Source organism: Girardinichthys multiradiatus, chromosome 19, assembly GCF_021462225.1.
Source record: "Girardinichthys multiradiatus isolate DD_20200921_A chromosome 19, DD_fGirMul_XY1, whole genome shotgun sequence".
Classification (NCBI taxonomy): Eukaryota; Metazoa; Chordata; class Actinopteri; order Cyprinodontiformes; family Goodeidae; genus Girardinichthys; species Girardinichthys multiradiatus.
In genome coordinates, this window is record NC_061811.1 from 9435975 (window position 1) to 9461007 (window position 25033).

Below are 25033 nucleotides of genomic sequence, written 5' to 3' on the forward strand. Positions count from 1 at the left end.
AGGTTGCATAGAAATGTCAATTGGAAGGAGAATAATATAAGAAGTCCAGTGCACTCAAGTGATTTCTGATGCAATTAAATTAGGAAATGCAGTCCACCTGTGTGTAATTTGATATCACTGTAAATACATCTGTTCTCTGAAGGCCTCAGAGGTTTGATAGAGAACATTATTGAACAGTCTCATTAGGAGTCAAAGTCCAAACCAAAATTAATTTGTGCCAAAACTTGCAAATTGACGTTCACAGACACTATCCATCCAAATTTTCTGAATTTTGCATAAAAGAATGGGCAAGAATCTTAATCTTTATGTGCAAACCTGGTAGAGACCAAAAGACCTGCTGCTGGAACTGCAGCCAAATAGTTGGGAACTGAATACCAGCACACTTTGTCTTGGAATATCACAAATAATCATAACAAACATAAAATGTGTGGTTGGGATGTGACAAAATATAAAACAAAACTACAACAATATGAATGTTTTGTGTATGGTAGTGTATATTCTGACATCTGCAGCTGAAAATAAAGTTTCTCAGTGACTTTGTCTCCTAAGTGACTTTCTCCTGCTTTTTGTGTCTGAACAGAGTGACGGTGACGGCGGCCTGCAACATGGACTTCAGCCGGTTCCCGCTGGACTCTCAGACCTGCTCGCTGGAACTGGAGAGCTGTGAGTAAACTGGTTAAGCTTCTGTCACTCTGAAGATAAAAACATGTCTTAAGTAATTTAGAACGCAGTGATGATGCGAGGGTGCTAGAGGAAAAATGTCCTTCATTTCATGATCAACAACACAGTTTAAAACTGCTGAACTACTGCTGAATTACTGAGACAGAAAACTGTGGAACCTCTGATTACAGGTTTAATTTGTTCCAACAGGTAATTTATATTTCCAATATGCACATGGAAACGGTTCTCTCCATTAAAAACAAACAGAAATTGATAAGATTTATTCCAACTCCTCACCCACTCACCTTCAAAACATGCACAAGAATCAAAATTTGTCACTTTTAGCACAATAGAGGCATTGTTTTTTATAATAACATTGCTGTGAGTGTTTTGGTGAAATGTTATTGAAACAATAAATAATAAAGACAATGAGATTTGAATCGCTCACCTGTTAGTGGCCAAGATGATGGAGATGATTGAGAGGTGGAAGGGGTTTGTTTGTGGAAGGAGAAACTATATTCATTTTGACCACCCAGGTTTAGAAGGTGTAGAGGTGCTTCTGGTGCTATATTAAGAGCCTTTTGTTTCTAATCACTTTCTAATTAAAGTGCTGCTTTAACGAACCTTTTTGTTATTTTTTTCCAACTCCTGCTCAGCTTTCCTAAAGTTTCATAAGATTCTTGCTTCGAGTAAAATGTCAAAGTCAATAAAAATCAACCTTCCTTTTAATGAGACCGTGTGACTTAACGAACTTTGACTTGTCGTTGTTCTGCCACTATCTAACCACGGGAGCAGATCTAAACCATTTTGCTCTGAAAGCAAAGTGATACCCTCATCACACTGGTGACACATGCATGCACAAATCCCTGTGTGTGCACATTCTCACAAATGATTTATTGCTTTTACTTGGCTGGTGTGAATTATACCAGTCTGTTTTTTTGAAAATGTTGTGCTGTATGACTGCCTTCTAAATTTCTAGCACCTGCCTCTCAGCACATCTCTGATTAAGACTTCAGGGATTCATCTTGGCTTTTCTCCATATTAGGGGATTTTGCTCTGAGCCCTTCGCCCAACACAACGGCCACAAATTTCAGCAGCACTGGCATCCCTCTCATCGCTGTGGATAGAAGAACCGGCAGATCTTGTGTCACAGTCTCTAGGCTTCCAATTAGGAAGAAATCTGTTCATAGACATTTCTGCCTGCGTTTCAGAATGTCATCGAAATGTGCCATAACATTGTCATTGTACAGAGTAATGTGTGGGACAACAGCTTTGTTTTGCTGATGCTTCTCACTGAAGCTGTGCACCTTTCACCTGCATTGCACACACCTCTCCAGAGGTGAACACCTACAATGATGTAAAAAAGTGTTTGCTCCCTTACATATTTCCTGTTTAGGTTTACTTTTTATCACACCTGAATAATTTTTATTTCAGGCAAAAAGAACCTGAGTTGATACAAACCTTTTTCAGTAGATTTAATTTATTAAAGAATAAAAGCTAAACCCTCATCCTATGAAAAAAGTAATTGCCCCTTAAACCTTATAATGGGTTGTGCCCCTTTTGGTGGAAACATCGTCCATCAAGCTTTTACAAGAACTGATACATTCTTTTACATCTCTGTGGAGAAAACTGGAGGGTTGAAGCATGGACAACCCGTTCAAGTTCATTATCCTCCATCCCAATCATATATATTTCCAGACTTTGACTAGGCCACTTCAAAATCTTGTTTATTGAAGTGTTAGTGTGCTCTGGATCATAATAAACCAGTTGTGTTTAAATTTAGGATCACAAACCAGTGGCCAGGATTCAGGATTTTCTGCTAAAGAGCAGAATTCATGGGTCCAGGTAGTCACGGAAGGTCGTCCAGGTCCTGAAGCTGCAAGAGAGCCCAGACCATCACACTACCTCTATTATGTTTGACTGATAGAATGATGTTCTCTTTCCTAGGATGCTATGTTAGATTGACATAGATGTTACGGGAAAAACACCTTCCAAAATTCCACTTTTACCTTGTCAATCCACAGAATATTTGACCAAAACTCTCGGGGAAGATGTTTCAATGCGGGACTGGTCTTTGTGTTGTTTTTTGGTCAGCAATAATATTGGTCTTTAACTCTCACGGATGCCATTTTTGGCTAGTCTCTTTCACATTGCTGAATCATGATCTTATCTGAGACAGATGAGACCTGCAGATGTTCTTCTGGATTTTTTGTGACCATTTGGATGTGTCATCAGTCTGCTCTTGGAGTAATTTTTGGTAGGTCAGCCCCTGCTGTTAAGGTTCCTGACTATACCATGTTTTCTGCATTTGTGGATAATGACTCTTTCTGTGGTCTAAACGCATTAGAAATGACTTTGTAACCTTTTCCAGACTAATAGGTGTGAATTACTTATCTTTAATCTTTTCATACATTTCTTTAAATTGGAACATAATTGTTTTTGATATCTTGTGCTTGCTTCATGTTGTCAGACAGGTTCTATCTCACTGATGTGTCAATTCTCCAGGTCCGAATTCAGCTTTCCAACAAAATGTGCTTCCTCACAATTATTCCAAAATGGGGGATCCACCAGGGTGGATCTATGGGGTTGAAAGTCAAACTGAAGCTGATCTGCAGTTCTGAACTGATGCTAATGAAGGGTGTAGTCAATCTAACGGAGTTTCAACGAGATAAACTCTCCATCTTTATCTCCCAGTATTTATTTCCAACCATTAGACTGATTCAGTCAGAAAGAGGAAGGTGGCAGGTACTTTACACCTGAAAACTGAACACGAAGCACAAACTTTCATGAGTTTCATGTCTTTATTTCTGAGACATCAAAACTTTCCCAGCAGCCACCAGGGGCCGTTTCACTGAGGACCCCCACCCCACCCTTATTCTCCCCTCCTCCAGTCTAAGCTCTTTGCAGCATCAGAACATCAACAGAAGTTGGAAAGCTGTAAAATTAGCAGAAGCAGAGATAAAAGCCCAAATTCACAGAGTGTCTGCAGCAGCTGGGGTTCAGAGCAGCTCACAGCAGGAGGCACACTCTCACGCTCCTAATGAGTTCCAGAGCAGAGAAGAAGAAGATGGCTGCAGGAGCATATTTATTACTAACAAACAAGCTTTTGAGAACATCACTGTCACTGCGGTGAGCTGCTGGAGACCCTGCAGTTCATCTCTGCTGGACCTACAGCATGTAACATGAATGGGCCTGCGGGCTGTGGGGCCGAGGGTTGAAGCTGTTCCTAACATCTCAGTGGGTCTGTAACAGTCTGAACTATGGAGATCAGAGCATACACAGCTCTGCTCATGTCATCACATCATGTTAGACAGTCTGAACTGTCAGAGACATTCTAGACCAAACAGCTGCATGTTCATGTAGAGTGGACAGCTGAAGTTACATAATGCTCAGCAGGTGGTCGATGATTTATAATCAGATCCTCAGCTTCCTCGGCCTCATTAATCTCTGGGTTTTACTGTCTTCAGTCCTAAAAACTCAAGCTCAGTCTGTCCCTCCCTCTTTCATCAGATATGTAAGCGGCAGCCGATAAAAGATTGAGAAGACGAGTGTTTGGCTGCAAGAATGATCTCTAATGAATCATTTATGAACGGTCTGTAGAATTTGGTCGACTTTTTGTTTGGTTGTTTAAATTCCTTGGTTAAAGTTTGAATGAAAGAAAAAGCTGAAAACTCTTGGAAAAATTCCCAAAGCAGCACAATCTCCTCTATTCTTTGCAGCTGTTTTGCTATCTGCTGTATTTCTGCACCGGATTCAGGACTCAGATCGCACCAAATGCATGCAAACTCAGACACGCCCATCAAGCACTAGATAGAAGCAGTTTGCATCTATTTTTCCATCAGCTCAGCCACAAACAAAGCACATTGTGATTTTAACAACCAGAGAACTCCAGGTCCTGACCTTTTGAGGACTTCCAGCAACATCTGACTGCATGGAGGAATCACATTGAGAACAACATTTCTAAATAAAAACGGTGTTGGTGCTTATTGCAAAATACAGTGGAGTGATGCAGACCTTTAACGGATTCATCGGGAGACAAAAATCTTTGGCTGAAGTAAATAATGTATTAAACATGTAGCCTGTACAAATAATTATTAGATCTTGTTTACTATTTCACCAAGTAAAGAAAATAAAGGTCATAACAGCTGGTCATGGATTTGTCTCACGTACAAAAAACAGTTTGGAATTTTTTTGTGGTAATTGTAAAAAAGAAAACAATAGGCAAACCTCACTAAAACAGCAAATAACCTTACCTTCTGAAATCTTTTATCTTTTTGTAAAGCTCGCAGTGCAACCACTTCCTGTTGTCTCTTTTTCAGTCTGCTTTATACAAATGGCTCTGGTCTTTTAAGCTATTTATTATGGTATTATGCTAAGTTTATGCTTAAATGAATAACTTAATAGAGCTACTTAAGGAGCATTTAAGTGCTGATTCAGTGGATGCATAGATGGATTCGTAAAATCCTGTTGTTCTTTTTTTTTAATTCTTTATTAAGACCTTTTTACTGTAGAGCATTGAAGCAAATAGTGCTTTACATCCAGTACTGAGTAAACTGAAGTCAAATAAGACAGATGCTTTAAAGTCCAGTGGGCCTTGGATACACTGAAGGTGAGGGAAGACCTGCAGATCCTTGCAGGGGGAGATAATTTTTCCATAAGAGAAACTAAATACAGGTCCTTCTCAAAATATTAGCATATTGTGATAAAGTTCATTATTTTCCATAATGTAATGATGAAAATTTAACATTCATATATTTTAGATTCATTGCACACTAACTGAAATATTTCGGGTCTTTTATTGTCTTAATACGGATGATTTTGGCATACAGCTCATGAAAACCCAAAATTCCTATCTCACAAAATTAGCATATCATTAAAAGGGTCTCTAAACGAGCTATGAACCTAATCATCTGAATCAACGAGTTAACTCTAAACACCTGCAAAAGATTCCTGAGGCCTTTAAAACTCCCAGCCTGGTTCATCACTCAAAACCCCAATCATGGGTAAGACGAATAGGCTGTTCCCAGAGTGCTGTATCAAGGCACCTCAGTGGGAAGTCTGTGGGAAGGAAAAAGTGTGGCAGAAAACGCTGCACAACGAGAAGAGGTGACCGGACCCTGAGGAAGATTGTGGAGAAGGGCCGATTCCAGACCTTGGGGGACCTGCGGAAGCAGTGGACTGAGTCTGGAGTAGAAACATCCAGAGCCACCGTGCACAGGCGTGTGCAGGAAATGGGCTACAGGTGCCGCATTCCCCAGGTCAAGCCACTTTTGAACCAGAAACAGTGGCAGAAGCGCCTGACCTGGGCTACAGAGAAGCAGCACTGGACTGTTGCTCAGTGGTCCAAAGTCCTTTTTTCGGATGAAAGCAAATTCTGCATGTCATTCGGAAATCAAGGTGCCAGAGTCTGGAGGAAGACTGGGGAGGAGGAAATGCCAAAATGCCAGAAGTCCAGTGTCAAGTACCCACAGTCAGTGATGGTCTGGGGTACCGTGTCAGCTGCTGGTGTTGGTCCACTGTGTTTTATCAAGGGCAGGGTCAATGCAGCTAGCTATCAGAAGATTTTGGAGCACTTCATGCTTCCATCTGCTGAAAAGCTTTATGGAGATGAAGATTTCATTTTTCAGCACGACCTGACACCTGCTCACAGTGCCAAAACCACTGGTAAATGGTTTACTGACCATGGTATCACTGTGCTCAATTGGCCTGCCAACTCTCCTGACCTGAACCCCATAGAGAATCTGTGGGATATTGTGAAGAGAACGTTGAGAGACTCAAGACCCAACACTCTGGATGAGCTAAAGGCCGCTATCGAAGCATCCTGGGCCTCCATAAGACCTCAGCAGTGCCACAGGCTGATTGCCTCCATGCCACGCCGCATTGAAGCAGTCATTTCTGCAAAAGGATTCCTGACCAAGTATTGAGTGCATAACTGTACATGATTATTTGAAGGTTGACGTTTTTTGTATTAAAAACACTTTTCTTTTATTGGTCGGATGAAATATGCTAATTTTGTGAGATAGGAATTTTGGGGTTTCATGAGCTGTATGCCAAAATCATCCGTATTAAGACAATAAAAGACCTGAAATATTTCAGTTAGTGTGCAATGAATCTAAAATATATGAATGTTAAATTTTCATCATAACATTATGGAAAATAATGAACTTTATCACAATATGCTAATATTTTGAGAAGGACCTGTATTCTTTTTAATTTAACTTTCATTTGATTCAGGCGTGCTGGAGAAGGGGCGCTTCTTAAAGTTGCAGGATGGTAGCTTTTGAGGAATAAACTTTGGCACCCCTGGTGTACATGCTGTATAAATTCCTATTAATGGCAGAATCTGATGCTTTTTTATGTTGGATTGATTACGTTTCACAGTTTTAAACAGCTTCCTGGTTATAACAAGAGCTCACTGACAAATTTACCTGCTGTGTTTGTAGGAGAAAGTCACGTTTATATATTTTTAAGGAGGGTCGCTGTAGCCTGATGCAAAGCAAGCATGAATTATTCTCAGCTGTTAAAATAATTGACATGCTTGCACCAGTGTGTAATCAGTGTGGTTTGCTTTGTGAATCTGAGCTGATACCATGTCTAGGTGGATTCTGACCTGAACCATAGAGCAAAATCATCCTTGAACCAAAGTGGAGATGAAGTTTGGAGTAAACTTCTAACTTTTACATTGGAGAATGAACAACAGCTTATCCAGAGAGTGGGTACTAACTCTTTGTTTGCACAGGAAACAGTTTGTTTCTGTTTTCAGACATAATAAAATTACTACAGACAAGAGTCCGAGAATTGTCACAAACCGAATCTTCTTAAAGTTCAATACCCTTTGAATTTAGCTGTTGTATTGTTTTTCTGACACAGTTTATAATTTCTGTCTGATCTGTAGCTTCATTGTTTTTACCGCTGCAGATAAATGCTGTCTAATGTGCCTGAAGAGAAATGTTCTGTACGTGTTGTTTTCCAGACGCGTACACGGACGAGGACCTGATGCTTTACTGGAAGAGCGGGGATGAGTCTCTGAGCACCGATGACAGGATCTCTTTGTCTCAGTTCCTCATCCAGAAGTTCCACACCACGTCCCGTCTGGCCTTCTACAGCAGCACGGGTACGGCTCTAATTATCACCTCTGCTGGATCTCTCCTGGCGATGATAGCTCAGTCCTGGGAGGAATCACATGAAAATTACTTTTATCACATTCTGCATGCATGTTTAATCTTGAAACTAGAACAGCTAGAGCTGATTTTTCTTTATTACCTGCTGTTAAAGTGGCTGACAATGACAAAGATGCTGTTGAAAGAAGAAGGATTTTGTTCTTTCTCTAAAGTTAAGGAGATTATAGCTTGCATGTGTGAAAGATCTTGTTCAAATTATAATTACTTAGCAGGATTTTCTGTGTGCACCTTAGTTAGTTTTCCTTCCTGTTGGTTTCCCTTCCTTGTTTCTCACCTGAGCTCTGTTCTGTTTATCCTTGTGTACCCTTTGTTGGATCATGCTGTTTGCAGTAATATTCCCTATTTCTACAATTCTATTTCTTGCCAAACAGCATCTTTACTTATTAAAGTTGTTATTTTAGCTTCACCTTTCTGTTTTAGTTTATTTTTCAGTTTGACAGAGTCCTTCAGCAGGACGAGTTCTGCCAGTTAGACTGTGCAATGGGAAAGAGGAGTGTTAAAAGAAACGAATAAATTTTTTTATTGCTGTTAGATAATCAGGTTTTAATCCCATCTGAAAACCTTCCTCGACCCAACTTGCAGAAATAAAAACTAAGGTTTAAGAACAAAACGTATAAAAATCTTAAATTATTGATCTGTGGTCCTGATTCTGACACCATCACATCAGTAAGAGCAGACACATGTCAAACTTTAACACATGGTAAAGTTTCAGTAACTAAAACTAACCTAGTTGGAGTCACATCCGGTCAAGAAATTCAGATTTAAACAATGTAAACTGATGCAGAGACGTTCAGCTGAGAAAAACAGAAAGTTCCAGTCAGTCAGTGATGAAGAGCAGGGCAGACAGCTTCTGATAGGTTGCGATGAATATTTAATCATTTCGTGTCATGCTGAGGATAAAACAGAACAAGGTAAATTAAAGCTCCTGACATCTTTCAAAACAAACTCTGAGGATTGGAGTCAATGTGTTGTTAACACATGTGTAGAAAGAGGTTTATTGTCAGGAAACAAATGGACCGGCCTGACCTGTAACCTATCACTGTGTGTTTGCAGGCTGGTACAACCGTCTCTACATCAACTTCACGCTGCGGCGCCACATCTTCTTTTTCCTTCTGCAAACATATTTCCCCGCCACGCTAATGGTGATGCTGTCCTGGGTTTCATTCTGGATCGACAGACGGGCTGTGCCAGCTAGAGTCTCGTTAGGTAAAAACGCACTTTCTGACAGAACCCTGCAGATCTGAGAAGTTGTCTGAGAATTTTTTCTGGGAATACTCTCTGTTCAGAAGCTGTTGGTGGTGTCATTGTTTGTGTCTCCTCTGAGATCTTCCTTAGTTGTTTGGTGGTCAGATTGAACAGGTGCGCATGTGTGCAGGTATCACCACGGTGCTGACCATGTCCACCATCATCACCGGGGTCAACGCCTCCATGCCACGAGTGTCCTACATTAAAGCCGTGGACATCTACCTGTGGGTCAGCTTCGTCTTTGTCTTCCTCTCCGTGCTGGAGTACGCCGCCGTCAACTACCTGTCCACCGTCCAGGACCGCCGCGAGCGCAAGATGAGGGAGAGGGCCCGCTCTCAGGTGAGTTATACCTGCTCTAACGTCGGTTTTACCTGTTCTAAGATCAGTTTTAACCATTGTCAGATGGGCTACAGCTGCTCTCTGGTTAGTTTGACCTGCTATTAAGTAGGTCACACTTCTCAGGTGAGTTATACCTGCTCTTATGTCAGTTTTATCTGTTCTCAGATAGGTTACAGCTGCTCTCTAATCAGTTTGACCTTCCCCGAGTTCAGTTATACTTGTTCTCAGGTGGATTACTCTTGTTGTCAGGTTAGTTTTACCTGCCCTATAAGTGTCAGGTTTAAGAGGAATTATACCTGCATTCAGATCAGTTTCTACTTCTCAGAGGTCAGTTTTACTTGCTTTCAGGTGGGCTTAACCCTCCCCCAGATCAGTTTTTACCCACTGTCATTTCAGTTCTACTTGCTCTAAGGCCAGTTTTACCTACTTTCAGTTATACCTGCTTGTGGGTCAGTTTTATCTGCTCTCAGGTCCTTTCTATTTGACTTCATGAGTAAGATGTATCAGTGTGTGTAATGTAAAGTAGATTTTGTTGGCAGTTGTCCTAATGTTCTGTGTGTCTGTCCTCTCCCAGTCATTACCATGCACCTGCAGCATCTCCCAAACACAGACCATGACCATGATGGATGGCACCTACAGTGAGGCGGACACCAACAGCCTGGCTGGTTACACCGAGGAGCCCATGGTTCCCGAGGACGAGCCCGAGGAGAAGCAGAAGGCGCCAGAGAAGTCAGAGCACATGGTGGTCCACCTGTCCATGAGCAGCGAGTCTGCCGGCATCAAGAAGAGGAAGAGTCTGCGCGCCCTAAACATCATTCAGAATACACATGCCATTGATAAATATTCCCGGATGATTTTCCCCGGATCATACATCTTCTTCAACCTCATCTACTGGTCGGTTTACTGCTGATTGGCAGCTGGGTATCAGGGTGAGGCGGACAGGGTGGAAACCAACCGTTGTGATGAACCTGAGGAGGATGAGGAGTCCTTCAACAGTTAATGTTAGTGTGAGCATCTTACATGAAACACAAGGAATCCAGCAGTACCTGAGGAGATTCAAAGGTTCTGAAATGATCTCTAGAGTTCTGCTTCCAGGTTTAATTTTTCTCCTACAGAAGCTTGAATGTTCATAAATAATCTACAGTTAAAGCAAGGAAACCCATAAGCGGTGTCTGATGTTACCTCTTATGGTCAATTATGAATGTTTGGGTTCAGAAGTTTTAAACCAGTACAGCTACAATCTGAACCTGAAATTTAATTTACAGGAAAAAAAAAAAACATATCAGGTCAGAACAAAGAAAATTAACTGGTTATATTCAAATTCCAAGTTTTAATTCAACTGAATGTAATACACTCAGATTAAGTTTGTGGGCTTTGGTTTCCGTGAACATGTTGTGTTCAACAGATGTCATCTCAGGAAATTTAAACATCTTAGTCTAATTACTTGTTAAAAAAATCAGATATGAAGCAGCAGGTACAGAGCACCTGGTGAAGTTTGTCATGGTAACATGTTTATTCTGATGGAAGTGATGGAGATGTTGTTTTTTGTTAGTTCCCCACAGCTGATGGTATTTATAACAGAAGATATTTAACTAAAAACAGAACTTGACATTTAATGACATTTAACCCTGAAGAGATTTTCACACGTCATTAGATGTAATGGGCCATTAAGGAAACAGATGCAGTAACAAGTTTAATATGTTTCTAAATAAATGTTTTCACAGATTGCAAATATTTGCAGCAATCATGACGTTTTGCTGCTTGTGTAAAAGCTCAACTCTCATCTTTATAACTGGAGAACATGCCAGCCAATCATCACGCAGGTGTGCATGAAGCCTGAGCACTGAAACCAGCTCACAGAAAGGCTTGGGTTCAGATGAGGTTCAGTAAAACCTGACCTGGTCCACAACCCTCTGGTGGCTGCAGCAGACTTGTTTCTGAAAAGATGTCTCTTTCAAACCTGACAAAACATTATTGTGTTTATTTAATAAAATACAGTTGGCCTGATTTACTCAACTGAAACTCTGTGTATTATAAAATAACAAACTTTGTATTTGTATAGATTAAAGATTAATTGTGAGCGTGTTTTGAAAGTTTGTATTTGATCAGAAATGACTGTTAATGAAATGATGGCAGCACAAACAAAGAGAGCACGAGGAGCTTCTTGATGAGAAGAAGATAATGTTTTATCTCTGACATCTGCAGCTCTGCCTCCATCTGCAGAGACTGCACATCTGTATCTGTTTGTGCATCTGTCTAACTCTGGACCTGTCTGCAGAAGCTGCACGTTTCTGCAGCTTCAAATCAGTCTACAATTCAACATCTATCGCAGTTCTACACCCATCTGCAGCTTCACCTCCGTCTGCAGATGCTGCAGATCTGTCATCATCTGTTTGCTGCTGCACGTGTTACTGCATCTGTCTGCGGGTTTGCACCTGTCTGCAGCAGCTGCGGATATTACTTTGGCTACACATCTGGTTGCATCTGTCAACAATACACCTCTCGGCAGTGGTAGCACATGTTTCTGCAGCTCTACATCTAGCTGCCCATCTGTCTGGCGCTTACACTCATCTGGGGCTGGACATCGGGGTGCATTTGTCTGCAGCAGCTGCACATCGGGTGTCTCTGACTACAATGCCACACCTGTCTGCGGTGGATGCACATCTGTGCGCAGCTTCACATCTCTCAGCTGTGAGTAAAGCTGCTGGCAGGTTGTCTTGTTTCACTCTCTGACTTGGCTGCTTTTCCACCAAATGTATGAGTCTACTGTTGGAGGGTGCTTAAGCATGAAACAAGAATATTTTTGGTTTATCATCTCCATAGATGATAAAATGTGTTTGAATTGTTCAGATGATGTGTGGACACTGTCAGAGGACATAGTTTATTGAAATTCATCCTGTTGCAGAGCCTCAGATCACCAGCTGATGAAGTGTTTAGGTTTTATGCTCTGCTCTGTCTTTAGGTTTGTTGGTGAAATGTTTCTGCTGGGTAAATCTGACATAAAGAATGTTTCTGTGTTGGTTAAGATGTATTAAATATAACTGTAATAAACTGACTCTGTCTCTGATTCATCGAGATTAGAACCTTCTGTGCTTACTTTAACTTGGGGTCGATGACACTGAGGCTGACAGGCTCTCAGTTTGCCTCTTAGTCTGAATCTGTCTCCACAGAGAAACATGACAATTTCATAATAGTTTGTCAGATATCAGACCTTTGAGGCTGCCAGTGATCAGCTCTAGGAACATGATAAACTGCTCTATTTTTAAATAAAACATTTTTTATTTTTAAATAAAAAATACTTTTTTCCTAAATCATACTGATTTCTACAGAACAGTTATATTTCAACCTAAAATTAACATTGTCAACCTTTACAATATTCATGTATCCAGTTAAAAAAGGAAGTTAACATAGCAAATGTATTAGTCTACATTTCTGAGACAAAGTGCTTGCCCATTTGCTGATCTCTGCTGTTTTTGCTTTTTTGACATACTTAAATGTTTCAGATCACAAAAAACAATTTTATTGGATTTGAAATGATAAATTGATCTATTAAGAGAATCAAGTTTCTAGACATGGTCCTATGTAGAAAAGCAATAGCTCCCTAAATCTAAGGGGTTGTGATGTCAGTCAGTTTTTTACATTGCTGTGGAGGATTTTTAAAATTTAGCCACACTGGATGGTGGATTTTCGTGCATGAATTGCCTGTTTAAGATCATACCACAAAATATTAATCTTAATCTATTTGTTGACAGTAGTTGTTCAGTGCAGCATAAAATAATTTAGAAAGTAGCCTAAGTGGTGGTAATGTGGTACCGTCATTTAGAAACTACATCTTACTTATGTCAATACCAAAACAGCAGAAGTGGGCCAGAAATATGTTTTTTATGGTGGAGACCTAATGTACATACACTGCTCAAAAAAATAAAGGGAACACTCAAATAACAAATCCTAGATCTGAATGAAAGAAATATTCTCATTAAATACTTTGTTCTGTACAAAGTTGAATCTGCTGACAATAAAATCCCACAAAAAACATCAATGGAAATCAAATTTATTAACCAATGGAGGCCTGGATTTGGAGTCACACACAAAATTAAAGTGGAAAAACACACTACAGGCTGATCCAACGTTGATGTAATGTCCTTAAAACAAGTCAAAATGAGGCTCAGTATTGTGTGTGGCCTCCATGTGTCTGTATGACCTCCCTACAACGCCTGGACATGCTCCTGATGAGATGGCGGATGGTCTCCTAAGGGATCTCCTCCCAGACCTGGACTAAAGCATCCACCAACTCCTGGACAGTCTGTGATGCAACATGATGTTGGTGGATGGAGCGAGACATGATGTCCCAGATGTGCTCAATCAGATTCAGGTCTGGGGAACGGGCGGGCCAGTCCATAGCTTCAATGTCTTCATCTTGCAGGAACTGCTGACACACTCCAGCCACATGAGGTCTAGCATTGTCCTGCATTAGGAGGAACCCAGGGCCAACCACACCAGCATATGGTCTCACAAGGGGTCTGAGGATCTCATCTCTGTACCTAATGGCAGTCAGGCTACCTCTGGCGAGCACATGGAGGGCCAAATGCCACCCCACACCAATACTGACCCACTGCCAAACCTGTCATGCTGAAGGATGTTGCAGGCAGCAGATCGCTCTCCATGGTGTCTCCAGACTCTGTCACGTCTGTCACATGTGCTCAGTGTGAACCTGCTTTCATCTGTGAAGAGCACAGGGCACCAGTGGTGAATTTGCAAATCCTGTTGTTCTCTGGCAAATGCCAAGCGTCCTGCACGGTGTTGGGCTGTGAGCACAACCCCCATTTGTGGACGTTGGGCCCTCATACCATCCTCATAGGGTCAGTTTCTAACCGTTTGTGCAGACACATGCACATTTGTGGCCTGCTGGAGGTCATTGTGCAGGGCTCTGGCAGTGCTCCTCCTGTTCCTCCGTGCACAAAGGCGGAGGTAGCGGTGCTGCTGCTGGGTTGTTGTCCTCCTACGGCCTCCTTCACGTCTCCTGGTGTACTGGCCTGTCTCCTGGTAGCGCCTCCAGGCTCTGGACACTACGCTGACAGACACAGCAAACCTTCTTGCCACAGCTCGCATTGATGTGCCATCCTGGATGATCTGCACTACCTCAGCCACTTGTGTGGGTTGTAGAGTCCGTCTCATGCTACCACAAGTGTGAAAGCACCACCAACATTCAAAAGTGACCAAAACATCAGCCAGAAAGCATCGGTACTGAGAAGTGGTCTGTGGTCTCCACCTGCAGAACCACTCCTTTATTGAGTGTGTCTTGTTAATCGTCAAAGATTTCCCCCTGTTGTCTTTTCCATTTGCACAACAGCTGTGAAATTGATTGTTAATCAGTGTTGCTTCCTAAGTGCACAGTTTGATTTCACAGAAGTTTGATTTACTTGAAGTTATATTGGGTTGTTTAAGTGTTCCCTTTATTTTTTTGAGCGGTGTATAATAGAAACTGCCGTCGATAAAAAAACAAAACAGAAGGTGTGTGTACATAAATGATGAAAAATAATTGAAAACATTTCTAAATTCCACATTCAGCGCTTTGAGTACCTTGTTGCTGAAAAGCGCTATATAAATAAATTTGACTTGACTTAAAACGGATCATTATTCTTTAATTTCCTTATTTATTGATTGATGTTGCTATCTATCATAAACTTTATTTTTTTATTTAGCCGTTTAATCTTTGAGGAGCATAATCAAATCATCAACATTGTTTTGTTCCACTTTAATTACTCTGTGTTTAATAACACCTGATGCATTTATGAACCACGGCTTCCTCCGTGAATCAGAATCTGAATTATATTTGTCTTTCTTAAATGAACAGCGAAGTGAAGTTGTTTCCCTACATATTTTTTTTAGATTTTTAAACATTTTTGCTGGCAACTATCTTTAAATTTTTAGTAAGTATTTGTGTAATTATCAGTAAGAACGACAGCTTCTCTGTAATTTCCGCGTGGTCGGTGAACGCAGCGCAGAGCTCCACTTCCTGTCAGCAGGAAGTTTTCCGTCCTCACCGACCCAGAGTGATTTTATAACTCTGCACCAACCGGACAGAACCGCTCGGAACCTGAAGCTGTGAGTGTCTGTGGTTTGTTTGGACCTGTTTACACACTGTTTGTTTATTGTTCGTTTACCAAACAGATAGAGTTCCGGCTACAGCGGCAGCAGCTGCTTGTTGTGTTCCGGGTCTCTAGAGAGAAATCAGCGCTTTGTTTCCTGTCAGAGTCTCTGTTGCACCCGATCAGCTGAGATCAGAGCTCACCTGTCCGTCAGGCTCAGCTGGCTTAATGTCAAAACACACCTGACGTCACAGAGCTGCGTCACTCTAACGGTTGGCCGACAAACTATGGTTTCCAGATGGACTTCCGGTTCTTCCTGCAAACCGAGGAAGGTCAAGATAGAGCTGATGTGCTTCCTGCACAGTTCACTGTTTCCTCTGATCTTCTGGACAGCTCAGGTAACTCTGTTCCGACCTTTCGGTAACAGAACCGGTCCTCATGTAGTCTCCACAGAGAACGGAGGAGGTCAGGATGGGTCTGATTTGCCCCAGGAGGTCCGACAGGCCCTGGAATCAGGAGGAGTGACCAGATACAGAACCTGAACAAAGTTCCTGCTTTTTGTCCTTAGACTGCGTCACACATAGATAACAGTTCAGAGCAGTCATAAAGATTCCGAGTTATAACTCCTTGTCAGATATGGACCCTGCTTCATCTGATTTCAGCAGTTTAGAAATAAATTAAGCTGAAAATGTTCAACCTGGTATGAATCAATACGATATTGAAGGATATTAACGGTCCACACCAGTGGTTTAAGTTTCTCAAACAGCTAAATGAGGTCAAAGGTTCAGCTCAGTTTTTCCATAAATACATGTAACAATAAACTGTAAATGATTTACTGATTTGGCTGCTGCTATCACTAGTGAATACAACTGAACAATAAAATTCAACAAAGTTTGCTGACAGCTAAAACGTCATCTTAAAAACAAATAATTACCCTTTCAGAAAAAGTTGAAAACATTAAAAATGTCCAACTTTTTGTTTTTCACTGTATTAGTCTGTTAATGTTAATTCGAGCTGCAGTCCCGTAGAACAGCCATGTGTTCTCCACAAACAACCACTGTACCTTTTTAATATTAAGTTATTTGACTCAGCCAGAGATTAAATACTTTCATCTGCCCTGATCAGTGATCTGTTAGTCAAAATAGTATTTCTTTTATTTGTTTTTATTTAATGTATTATAACTCCCACTATTTTTGGGCCATAAACACATGAACTAGTGTACTTTGATGCGTTTGTTTGAATTTAATATTGTAATTCCGATTGGATTTAAAACTGCTCCCTAAATAAAAATACATGCAACTTATGTTTTTTATTTGGATTAGATTTGTTAGAAGAAAAAAAAACAACAAGTTGAAATCAGCAAATAAGAGCTCAAAAAATATGAAAATCAGGAAAAGAAGTGTTAATGGATGTAAGTCCTTTAGTCGTTTCACCTAGAAAGAAAGAACAGATAAACTCTGAGCCAGTTTTCAAGGTTAGAGTCTAAAAGAGACCACATAGAGTTAGTCACAGTAAAAGCTCAGCCATGTCTAGGCTGAGGTAGGAGAGAGAAAGGGTTAAACACTAAAATACAGGGCTATGTGGATCATCGGTAGAGGGTGAGCATTAAGTTGTTGCCAGCAGAAGCTCGGACGATGCCCCTCTCCAGAAAGGTGTCACAAGTAGACACAGAGTCAGGCCAGGTGCAGCTTCTGGGAAGAGAAAAGAGAGAACATAAAGTTAAAAACTGAAATAACAGCAAATAATGCAATATTGGAGAGTAGTGTGAGAATGTAGCAAAGAGGGTGAAAGTGGTCATTATGTCCTCCAGCAGCCTAAGCCTATAGCAGCATAACTACACAGATAGTTTCAGTTCAGATTATTTAGTTAAACGGAGCTTATTTACAACAATGTCGTCTCAAGGAACCCCACAAAGGGTCCCACTGATGGTCATTGTTATACTAAAAACCACAAGGATTAGGATACCTCCCTCTGTCAGACTGATTATAACCATTGGAAAAGAGAAGGGGTCATACAGGTAGCAGAAATGGAGGGTGTGTTTGCACCTCAACCATAACTGAGCCGGTTTAGGCTAAACCTGACTCCCCCTTACTCCAACCAACAGGGAGGGAGGAAGGCGGAGGTAAAAAATAAGGAAGATAGCTCAGGATAACCTAAGCCACTCTAACTATAAGCTTTATCAAAAAGGAAAGTTTTAAGCCTAGCCTTAAAAGTCGACAGGGTGTCTGCCTCACGGACCAAAACTGAGAGCTGGTTCCACAGGAGAGGAGCCTGATAACTAAAGGATCTGCCTCCCATTCTACTTCTAGAGACTCTAGGAACCACCAGTAAACCTGCAGTCTGAGAACGAAGTGCTCTGTTAGGAACATATGGAACAATCAGATCTCTGATGTATGATGGAGCTAGATCATTAAGGGCTTTATATGTGAGGAGGAGAATTTTAAATTTTATTCTGGATTTAACAGGGAGCCAATGAAGGGAAGCTAAAGTAGGAGAAATATGATCTCTCTTTTTAATTTTCATCAGAACTCTTGCTGCAGCATTTTGAATCAGCTGAAGGCTTTTAACTGCATTTTGTGGACATCCTGATAGTAAAGAATTACAATAGTCCTGCTTTGAAGTAACAAATACATGGACTAGTTTTTCAGCGTCACTCCTCGACAGGATATTTCTAATTTTGGCAATGTTCCGGAGATGAAAGAAAGAAATCCTAGAAACCTGTTTAATATGGGATTTAAATGACATGTCCTGGTCAAAAATAACACCAAGGTTTTTTACTTTATTATCGGAGGTCAATTTAATGCCATCCAGCTTAAGTGATTGACTAAGCAGTTTCTTTTTTAAAGACTCCGGTCCAAAGACAACAACTTCTGTCTCGTCTGAATTTAGAAGAGAAAAATGTAAAGTCATCCATGTTTTTATGTCTTCAAAACATGCTTGTAGTCTATCTAACTGGTTGGGCTCATCAGGATTTATGGATAAGTAAAGCTGAGTATCATCAGCGTAACAGTGAAAATTGATCCTATGCTGCCTGATAATTTTACCTATTTTAAGCATATATATAGTAAAGAGAATTGGCCCAAGTACTGAACCCTGTGGTACTCCACAATTAACCCTGGAGTTTAAAGATGATTTATCATTTACATGAACAAACTGGAATCTGTCAGACAGATAAGATTTAAACCAGCCTAGCACTGTTCCCCTGATCCCTACAGCATATTCCAGCCTTTCTAAGAGAATATTATGGTCGACTGGATCAAATGCAGCACTGAGATCTAACAGAACCAGAACAGACACAAGTCCATTATCTGAGGCCATAAGAATATCATTAGTGACTTTCAGCAGAGCTGTTTCAGTGCTATGATGAGCTATGAAGCCTGACTGAAACTCTTCAAACAGGTCATTGCTGTATAAATGTTCACACATTTGATTAACAACTATTTTCTCAAGAATGTTAGATAAGAATGGAAGATTGGATATAGGTCTGTAATTTTTCAAGTCATCTCGATCAAGCGAAGGTTTCTTAAGTAAAGGTTTAATTACAACTACCTTAAAAGCCTGTGGTACATATCCATTTACTAAGGATAGATTAATCATATCTAAAATGGAGCTGGTAATCAGAGGGAACACTTCCTTAAATAATTTGGTTGGGATTGGGTCTAACATACAAGTTGAAGGTTTAGATGAAGCTAATATTTCTGATAACTCAGGAAGCTCCACAGGATCAAAACAGTCCAAACACAAATCAGGTTCTACAGTTATTTCCAATGTTGTCTCACTTGCTGAGGATGAAGTAATCATCTTCGGGAGTATGTCAAAGATTTTCAGGTTCTCTTTTTAGCACGAGAAATAAGATGCCAGAGAGAGGCTGACTTGACTGCAGCTTTCCCCAGATGAGTGAAGCATAGAGTCGCATGGTGCATCCCCTCCCTCACCTGTTGCTGCACACTGCCAGTCAGCTGGCTGAAAGACGGCTTCCACTCAAGAAAGTCAAATTCAGGTGTTTGGAAACATTTCCAGCAATGAAAAACAAAGACCTTAAAAAAGCGTAACCCATCACTCTAATGTAGGTAACACTGTTTTAAAACTACAGTTAGAAAGCTACAAACGGCATGTCTGTTAAACAGCCGACTGCAGACAGATAGCCCAACTAAACATCCAGCTAATATCCATTCAGTGTCACTAAGAAGAGCAACACACCAAAAACTGTTTAATATTATGAGAAATTAAAATAAAAGACAAAAACAAATCATTTTAGCAAATGATTCATTTTATCTGTGCTTACGTCTATATCAGAATAATGTAAATAATAACATACAAGAATATGTAACATTTTATCTGTAATATACAGTTTGGTCTCATAATTTTGCAGTAGTTGGAATATTTGTTGCTATTTTGTTTGAAATAAAGCAATTAGATCATGGTATAAATTTGAATTTACATTCTTATTTTGTAACACACCAGATTATCACACCATGAGAATCTCAAACTGGTATAAACCTTCTTAAAGGTTTGATTTAACTGGAGAAGCAGGTTAATATTTAGGTTTGAAAGCATTTTCTTGTGGTGAAGATATAAACATTTTATTTTATTAGTTTGATTCGGTTTGACAGATTTGAATCTGAAAGTACGGTGGCTCTGGAAGGACAAATGTCTGTCAAAGTGCATTTGATGGATGAATTTTTTTCTGTGATGATTCAGAAATACCTGAAGACCAAAATAAACTTTGAGCGGAAACTTTTAGATTGTTTTTAAAGAGTTAAAACACATTTCCATCCTGTGATGTTTAACTGTGAGGTAGCAACAATAAAACAGCTGAATTAATAAGAAGCAGCTGAGTTCAGAAACTGATCTGGTTGGTTTTTTAGAGCCACAGAAGATGATGTTCGGTGTGTTGGAGCTCTGACTGAAACAGATTGACCATCTGAACCATATTTAAGTCTTAGACTGAGAAACTCTACAGTTGTGGAGTGAAAATGGGCAGGAGGAATGCTGCTGGGGTTAAAATGAGTCATTCAGTAAACCCGCTAACAGTCTGTTCCCTCTGAAAGGAGAAGTAGTTTTGTTGGCTCCTCCCAGCTTCGTGTTTCACTGCAGTTTAACTTTTAACGTTCGAGCTGCAGCTCCTGAGGGAACAACGAGTTCCTCAACAGATCTTAACGTCTCTCAGAGCATTCCTGGGATATTTTTTCATCCCAGCTCAACAAACTGCAGGAGAATTAATTAAGTTTTTACTCGGAAACAAACAAAAAGAAGAAGAAGAACAATGCAGCCCTCTGGCTCAAAACCTGAAGGTCTCATCTTCCTGCTTTCACTGCTGCAGCAGCACCACAGCTTCATGTTCTTACTGAATCTAATCTGTTCCCTTTCTGCAGGTTCTGGTCCGGCCATGACCCAGCAGGAGCAGCAGAAGTTCGTAGACCGCTTCCGGGAGGCCCTTGCTTGGATGCAGGACATCCAGGAGCAGCTGAGGGCCAACGACAACACGGCAGGGCCCCGAGATGCCCTGGAGGCCCGACTCAGGGAGACTGAGGTGAGATGGGTTTTCTTTGATGGGGTTATGCTTTCTGAGTTTATTCCGGAGGATTTATTTGGATATGTGAGAAGAGAAACATGTTTATTTATCAAACCCGACCTGTTCTCAGTCATTAAAGGGGGTAGAGATGCAGTTTCATCTGTGTTAATTAGAAATCTCAACTCAGTTTGAATCAGTATTCCTAAATCAGCCATAGAAACAGTCTGACAGCTTGTTGCATCGCTGCATGCAGCCACTCCCGCTGTGGGCGGTGTTCTAGTTGGTGCTGTAGTTAGTAGACGTGTTGCTGCTCCTGCATATTTCAAGTTTCTGATGATGAGCTGCAGGCTGTGGATAATCACCATACAGATCTGCTCCTGCAGCTGAGGAGAACATCAACACTATTTTTGTTGTTGAGTCACGGCACCTCCTGTTTTCTGCTCCCGCTGTCACTTCAAGGCCTCGCCCTGCTGAAAACTGCAGTCAGTCGGCTGTTCTACAGAAACCAGGCAGCAGAACCAGTTTTAATGGCAGAGATGTTCTTGTGTCTGAAGAGAGATTATCACAAAGAACTCTTCTTTCTCTATGTTCATCTCAGCAAACATCCAACACACACAGGGATGAAACCTCTTCCCTAAACTTGCTGCAGATGATCTTCCTTTTCTTTACCTTTAAAGTAAACTCAAAAAATAATTTAAATAATTCTCCGGGCCTCCTGAAGTTCTGTCAATGTTTTTCGTTGCACTTAATGAATCCGAGGAAGGACATAGAGGGCAGAATAATTGTGAAGTCTAAAAAGCTCTCCAGCAGATGCACCTTAAGTTTGCGTTTACAGATTGCTCATCCAGCTGCCCTCTGCTGCAGACGTCCCTTATCTCTAATTGTATCTAAACAAAACTCTGCATGTGTTCTGTTGTGCTCAGGTCCACTATTATCTCAGCAGAATCACCGGTTTAATTTCTGGATCTTTATTATACAGGAATATACCAGCATTACAGAGCTGTTATTCCTGAATGTCGTGATGCATCCCAGCATCACCATAATCCCACCACTGCGTTTCACGGTGTAGTTTATGTCCTGGATCCATGTGAGCTGAACTTATGTATCTGGTTTAAGCAGAAAAGGTTCTCCACCTCTAATCAGGAATAAGAAACTGAATGTCATCACTGAGGTTTATATAGTTTCAAGTTCTTGAAGCTGTCTGAAAAATCGGACGTTTTATGGATCTTTCAGGGTGATGAATCCTGAACATCTGATCAGGTCATGGCTGAAGTTCAGTTTCTGTCATGCTTTCTAACAGCTCTGTTTAAGGTGGATGGTTGGTGGATGACCGATATACGGTGAAAAGTAGTAGTGTGGCTTCTAGTGTGTTGTGTTTTATCACCTTTTAGAGGAGATGTCATAGCTATAGCAACATAAAAACAGGAAGAAGGTGGTTAGCTTTCTGTAATACATGAAGAAGATCTGTTGCTCTTGCAAAGAAAACTTAGTGTAGAAAGGTGTTTGGATTTTAACATTTTCTCCTGTTTTATATGTAGAAAATCTATCATTCGAAGGATGAAGGTCAGATGATTGTGGACCAGGTGGTGATGGCAGCAGAGAAGCTTCTGCAGACTGGAGATAAGGAGCTGAGGAACAGCACTAACAGTAAACTGAAGGAGCTAAAGAGCCAGTGGGAGGAGACCACCACTTCAATCGTCTACTGTCACAGGTAACCTTTGGTGCTTTAGAGGCTACCTTCACTGTGTGATAACATTTTTTTGTAATTCATCTTCAGTGTGTTGGAGGTACCTTCAGAGTGTTGGAGGGGAGGTTCAGTGTGTTGGAGGTACCTTCAGAGTGTTGGAGATGAGATTCAGTGTTTTGGAGGTACCTTCGGTGTGTTGGATGTACCTTCAGAGTGTTGGAGGTACCTTCAGAATGCTGAAGGGGAGGTTCAGTGTGTTGGAGGTACCTTCAGTGTGTTGGAGGTACCTTCAGAGTGTTGGATGTACCTTCAGAGTGTTGGAGATGAGATTCAGTGTGTTGGAGGTGAGGTTCAGTGTGTTGGAGGTGATGTTCAGTATGTTGGAGGTGATGTTCAGTGTGTTGGAGGTGAGGTTCAGTGTGTTGGAGGTAACGTTCAGAGTGTTGGAGGTAACGTTCAGAGTGTTGGAGGTACCTTCGGTTTGTTGGAGGTACCTTCGGTGTGTTGGAGGTACCTTCGATATGTTGGATGTACCTTCAGAGTGTTGGAGGTGAGATTCAGTGTTTTGGAGGTACCTTCGGTGTGTTGGTAGTACCTTCGATGTGTTGGAGGCACCTTCAGAATGCTGAAGGGGAGGTTCACTGTGTTGGAGGTACCTTCAGAGTGTTGGAGATGAGATTCAGTGTTTTGGAGGTACCTTCGGTGTGTTGGTGGTACCTTCGGTGTGTTGGAGGTGAGGTTCAGTGTGTTGGAGGTACCTTCAGAATGCTGGAGATGAGGTTCAGTGTGTTGGATGTACCTTGAGTGTTGCAGGTACCTTCGGTGTGTTGAAAGGGAGGTTCAGTATGTTGGAGGTACCTTCGATGTGTCTGAGGTGACGTTCAGTGTGTTGGAGGTACCTTCAGAGTGTTGGAGGTGAGGTACCTTCAGAGTGTTGGAGATGAGATTCAGTGTGTTGGAGGTACCTCCAGAATGCTGAAGGGGAGGTTGAGTGTGTTGAAGGTACCTTCAGAGCATTGGAGATGAGATTCAGTGTGTTGGAGGTGAGGATCAGTGTGTTGGAAGTGAGGTTCAGTGTGTTGGAGGTGATGTTCAGTATGTTGGAGTTGAGGTTCAGTATGTTGGAGGTGAAGTTCAGTGTGTTGGAGGTGAGGTTCAGTATGTTGGAGGTGAGGTTCAATGTGTTGGAGGTGAGGTTCAGTGTGTTGGAGGTACCTTCAGAGTGTTGGATGTACCTTCAGAATGCTGGAGGTGAGGTTCAGTGTGTTGGAGGTACCTTCAGAATGCTGGAGGTGAGGTTCAGTGTGTTGGAGGTGATGTTCAGTATGTTGGAGGTGAGGTTCAATGTGTTGGAGGTGAGGTTCAGTGTGTTGGAGGTGATGTTCAGTATGTTGGAAGTGAGGTTCAGTGTGTTGGAGGTGAGGTTCAGTGTGTTGGAGGTACCTTCAGAGTGTTGGAGGTATTTTCAGAATGCTGGAGGTGAACTTCAGTGTGTTGGAGGTACCTACGGTGTGTTGGAGGTACCTTCAGAATGCTGGAGGTGAGGTTCAGTGTGTTGGAGGTGATGTTCAGTATGTTGGAGTTGAGGTTCAGTATGTTGGAGGTGAAGTTCAGTGTTTTGGAGGTGAGGTTCAGTATGTTGGAGGTGAGGTTCAATGTGTTGGAGATGAGGTTCAGTGTGTTGGAGGTGATGTTCAGTATGTTGGAGGTGAGGTTCAGTGTGTTGGAGGTGAGGTTCAGTGTGTTGGAGGTACCTTCAGAGTGTTGGATGTACCTTCAGAATGCTGGAGGTGAGGTTCAGTGTGTTGGAGGTACCTTCAGTGTGTTGGAGATGAGATTCAGTGTGTTGGAGGTGAGGTTCTGTGTGTTGGAGGTGATGTCCAGTGTGTTGGAGGTGAGGTTCAGTGTGTTGGAGGTGAGGTTCAGTGTGTTGGAGGTACCTTCAGAGTGTTGGAGGTAACGTTCAGAGTGTTGGAGGTACCTTCGGTTTGTTGAAGGTACCTTGGGTGTGTTGGAGGTACCTTCGGTATGTTGGATGTACCCTCAGAGTGTTGGAGATGAGATTCAGTGTGTTGGAGGTACCTTCAGAATGCTGGAGGTGAGGTTCAGTGTGTTGGAGGTGATGTTCAGTATGTTGGAGGTGAGGTTCAGTATGTTGGAGGTGAGGTTCAGTATGTTGGAGGTGAGGTTCAGTATGTTGGAGGTGAGGTTCAGTATGTTGGAGGTGAGGTTCAGTGTGTTGGAGGTGAGGTTCAGTGTGTTGGAGGTACCTTCAGAATGCTGGAGGTGAGGTTCAGTGTGTTGGAGGTGATGTTCA

At 41.5% G+C, this 25033-nt stretch overlaps 2 protein-coding genes across 4 annotated transcripts in view; both read left to right on the forward strand.

The window, feature by feature from the left end:
* The window catches only part of gabrr2a (gamma-aminobutyric acid type A receptor subunit rho2a), a 42876-nt gene extending 30396 nt beyond the window's left edge, over positions 1-12480 (forward strand). The window contains exons 5-9 of the mRNA XM_047393018.1: positions 581-663; positions 7634-7774; positions 8895-9047; positions 9217-9425; positions 10000-12480. Coding sequence (XP_047248974.1) covers positions 581-663; positions 7634-7774; positions 8895-9047; positions 9217-9425; positions 10000-10335 — 922 coding nt within the window. The 3' untranslated portion in view covers positions 10336-12480. The remainder of the gene's footprint in view (positions 1-580; positions 664-7633; positions 7775-8894; positions 9048-9216; positions 9426-9999) is intronic.
* Positions 12481-15391: 2911 nt separating this feature from the next.
* syne3 (spectrin repeat containing, nuclear envelope family member 3) overlaps positions 15392-25033 on the forward strand; it is a 41354-nt gene continuing 31712 nt past the window's right edge. Inside the window, exons 1-3 of one of the 3 annotated variants that reach the window (XM_047345302.1) lie at positions 15392-15530; positions 20890-21047; positions 22568-22740. In XM_047345302.1, coding sequence (XP_047201258.1) covers positions 20904-21047; positions 22568-22740 — 317 coding nt within the window. In that variant the 5' untranslated portion in view covers positions 15392-15530; positions 20890-20903. Of the gene's footprint in view, positions 15531-15623; positions 15913-20642; positions 20809-20889; positions 21048-22567; positions 22741-25033 lie in introns of those variants that run through there. The other 2 variants (XM_047345300.1, XM_047345301.1) reach the window with 2 other exon arrangements.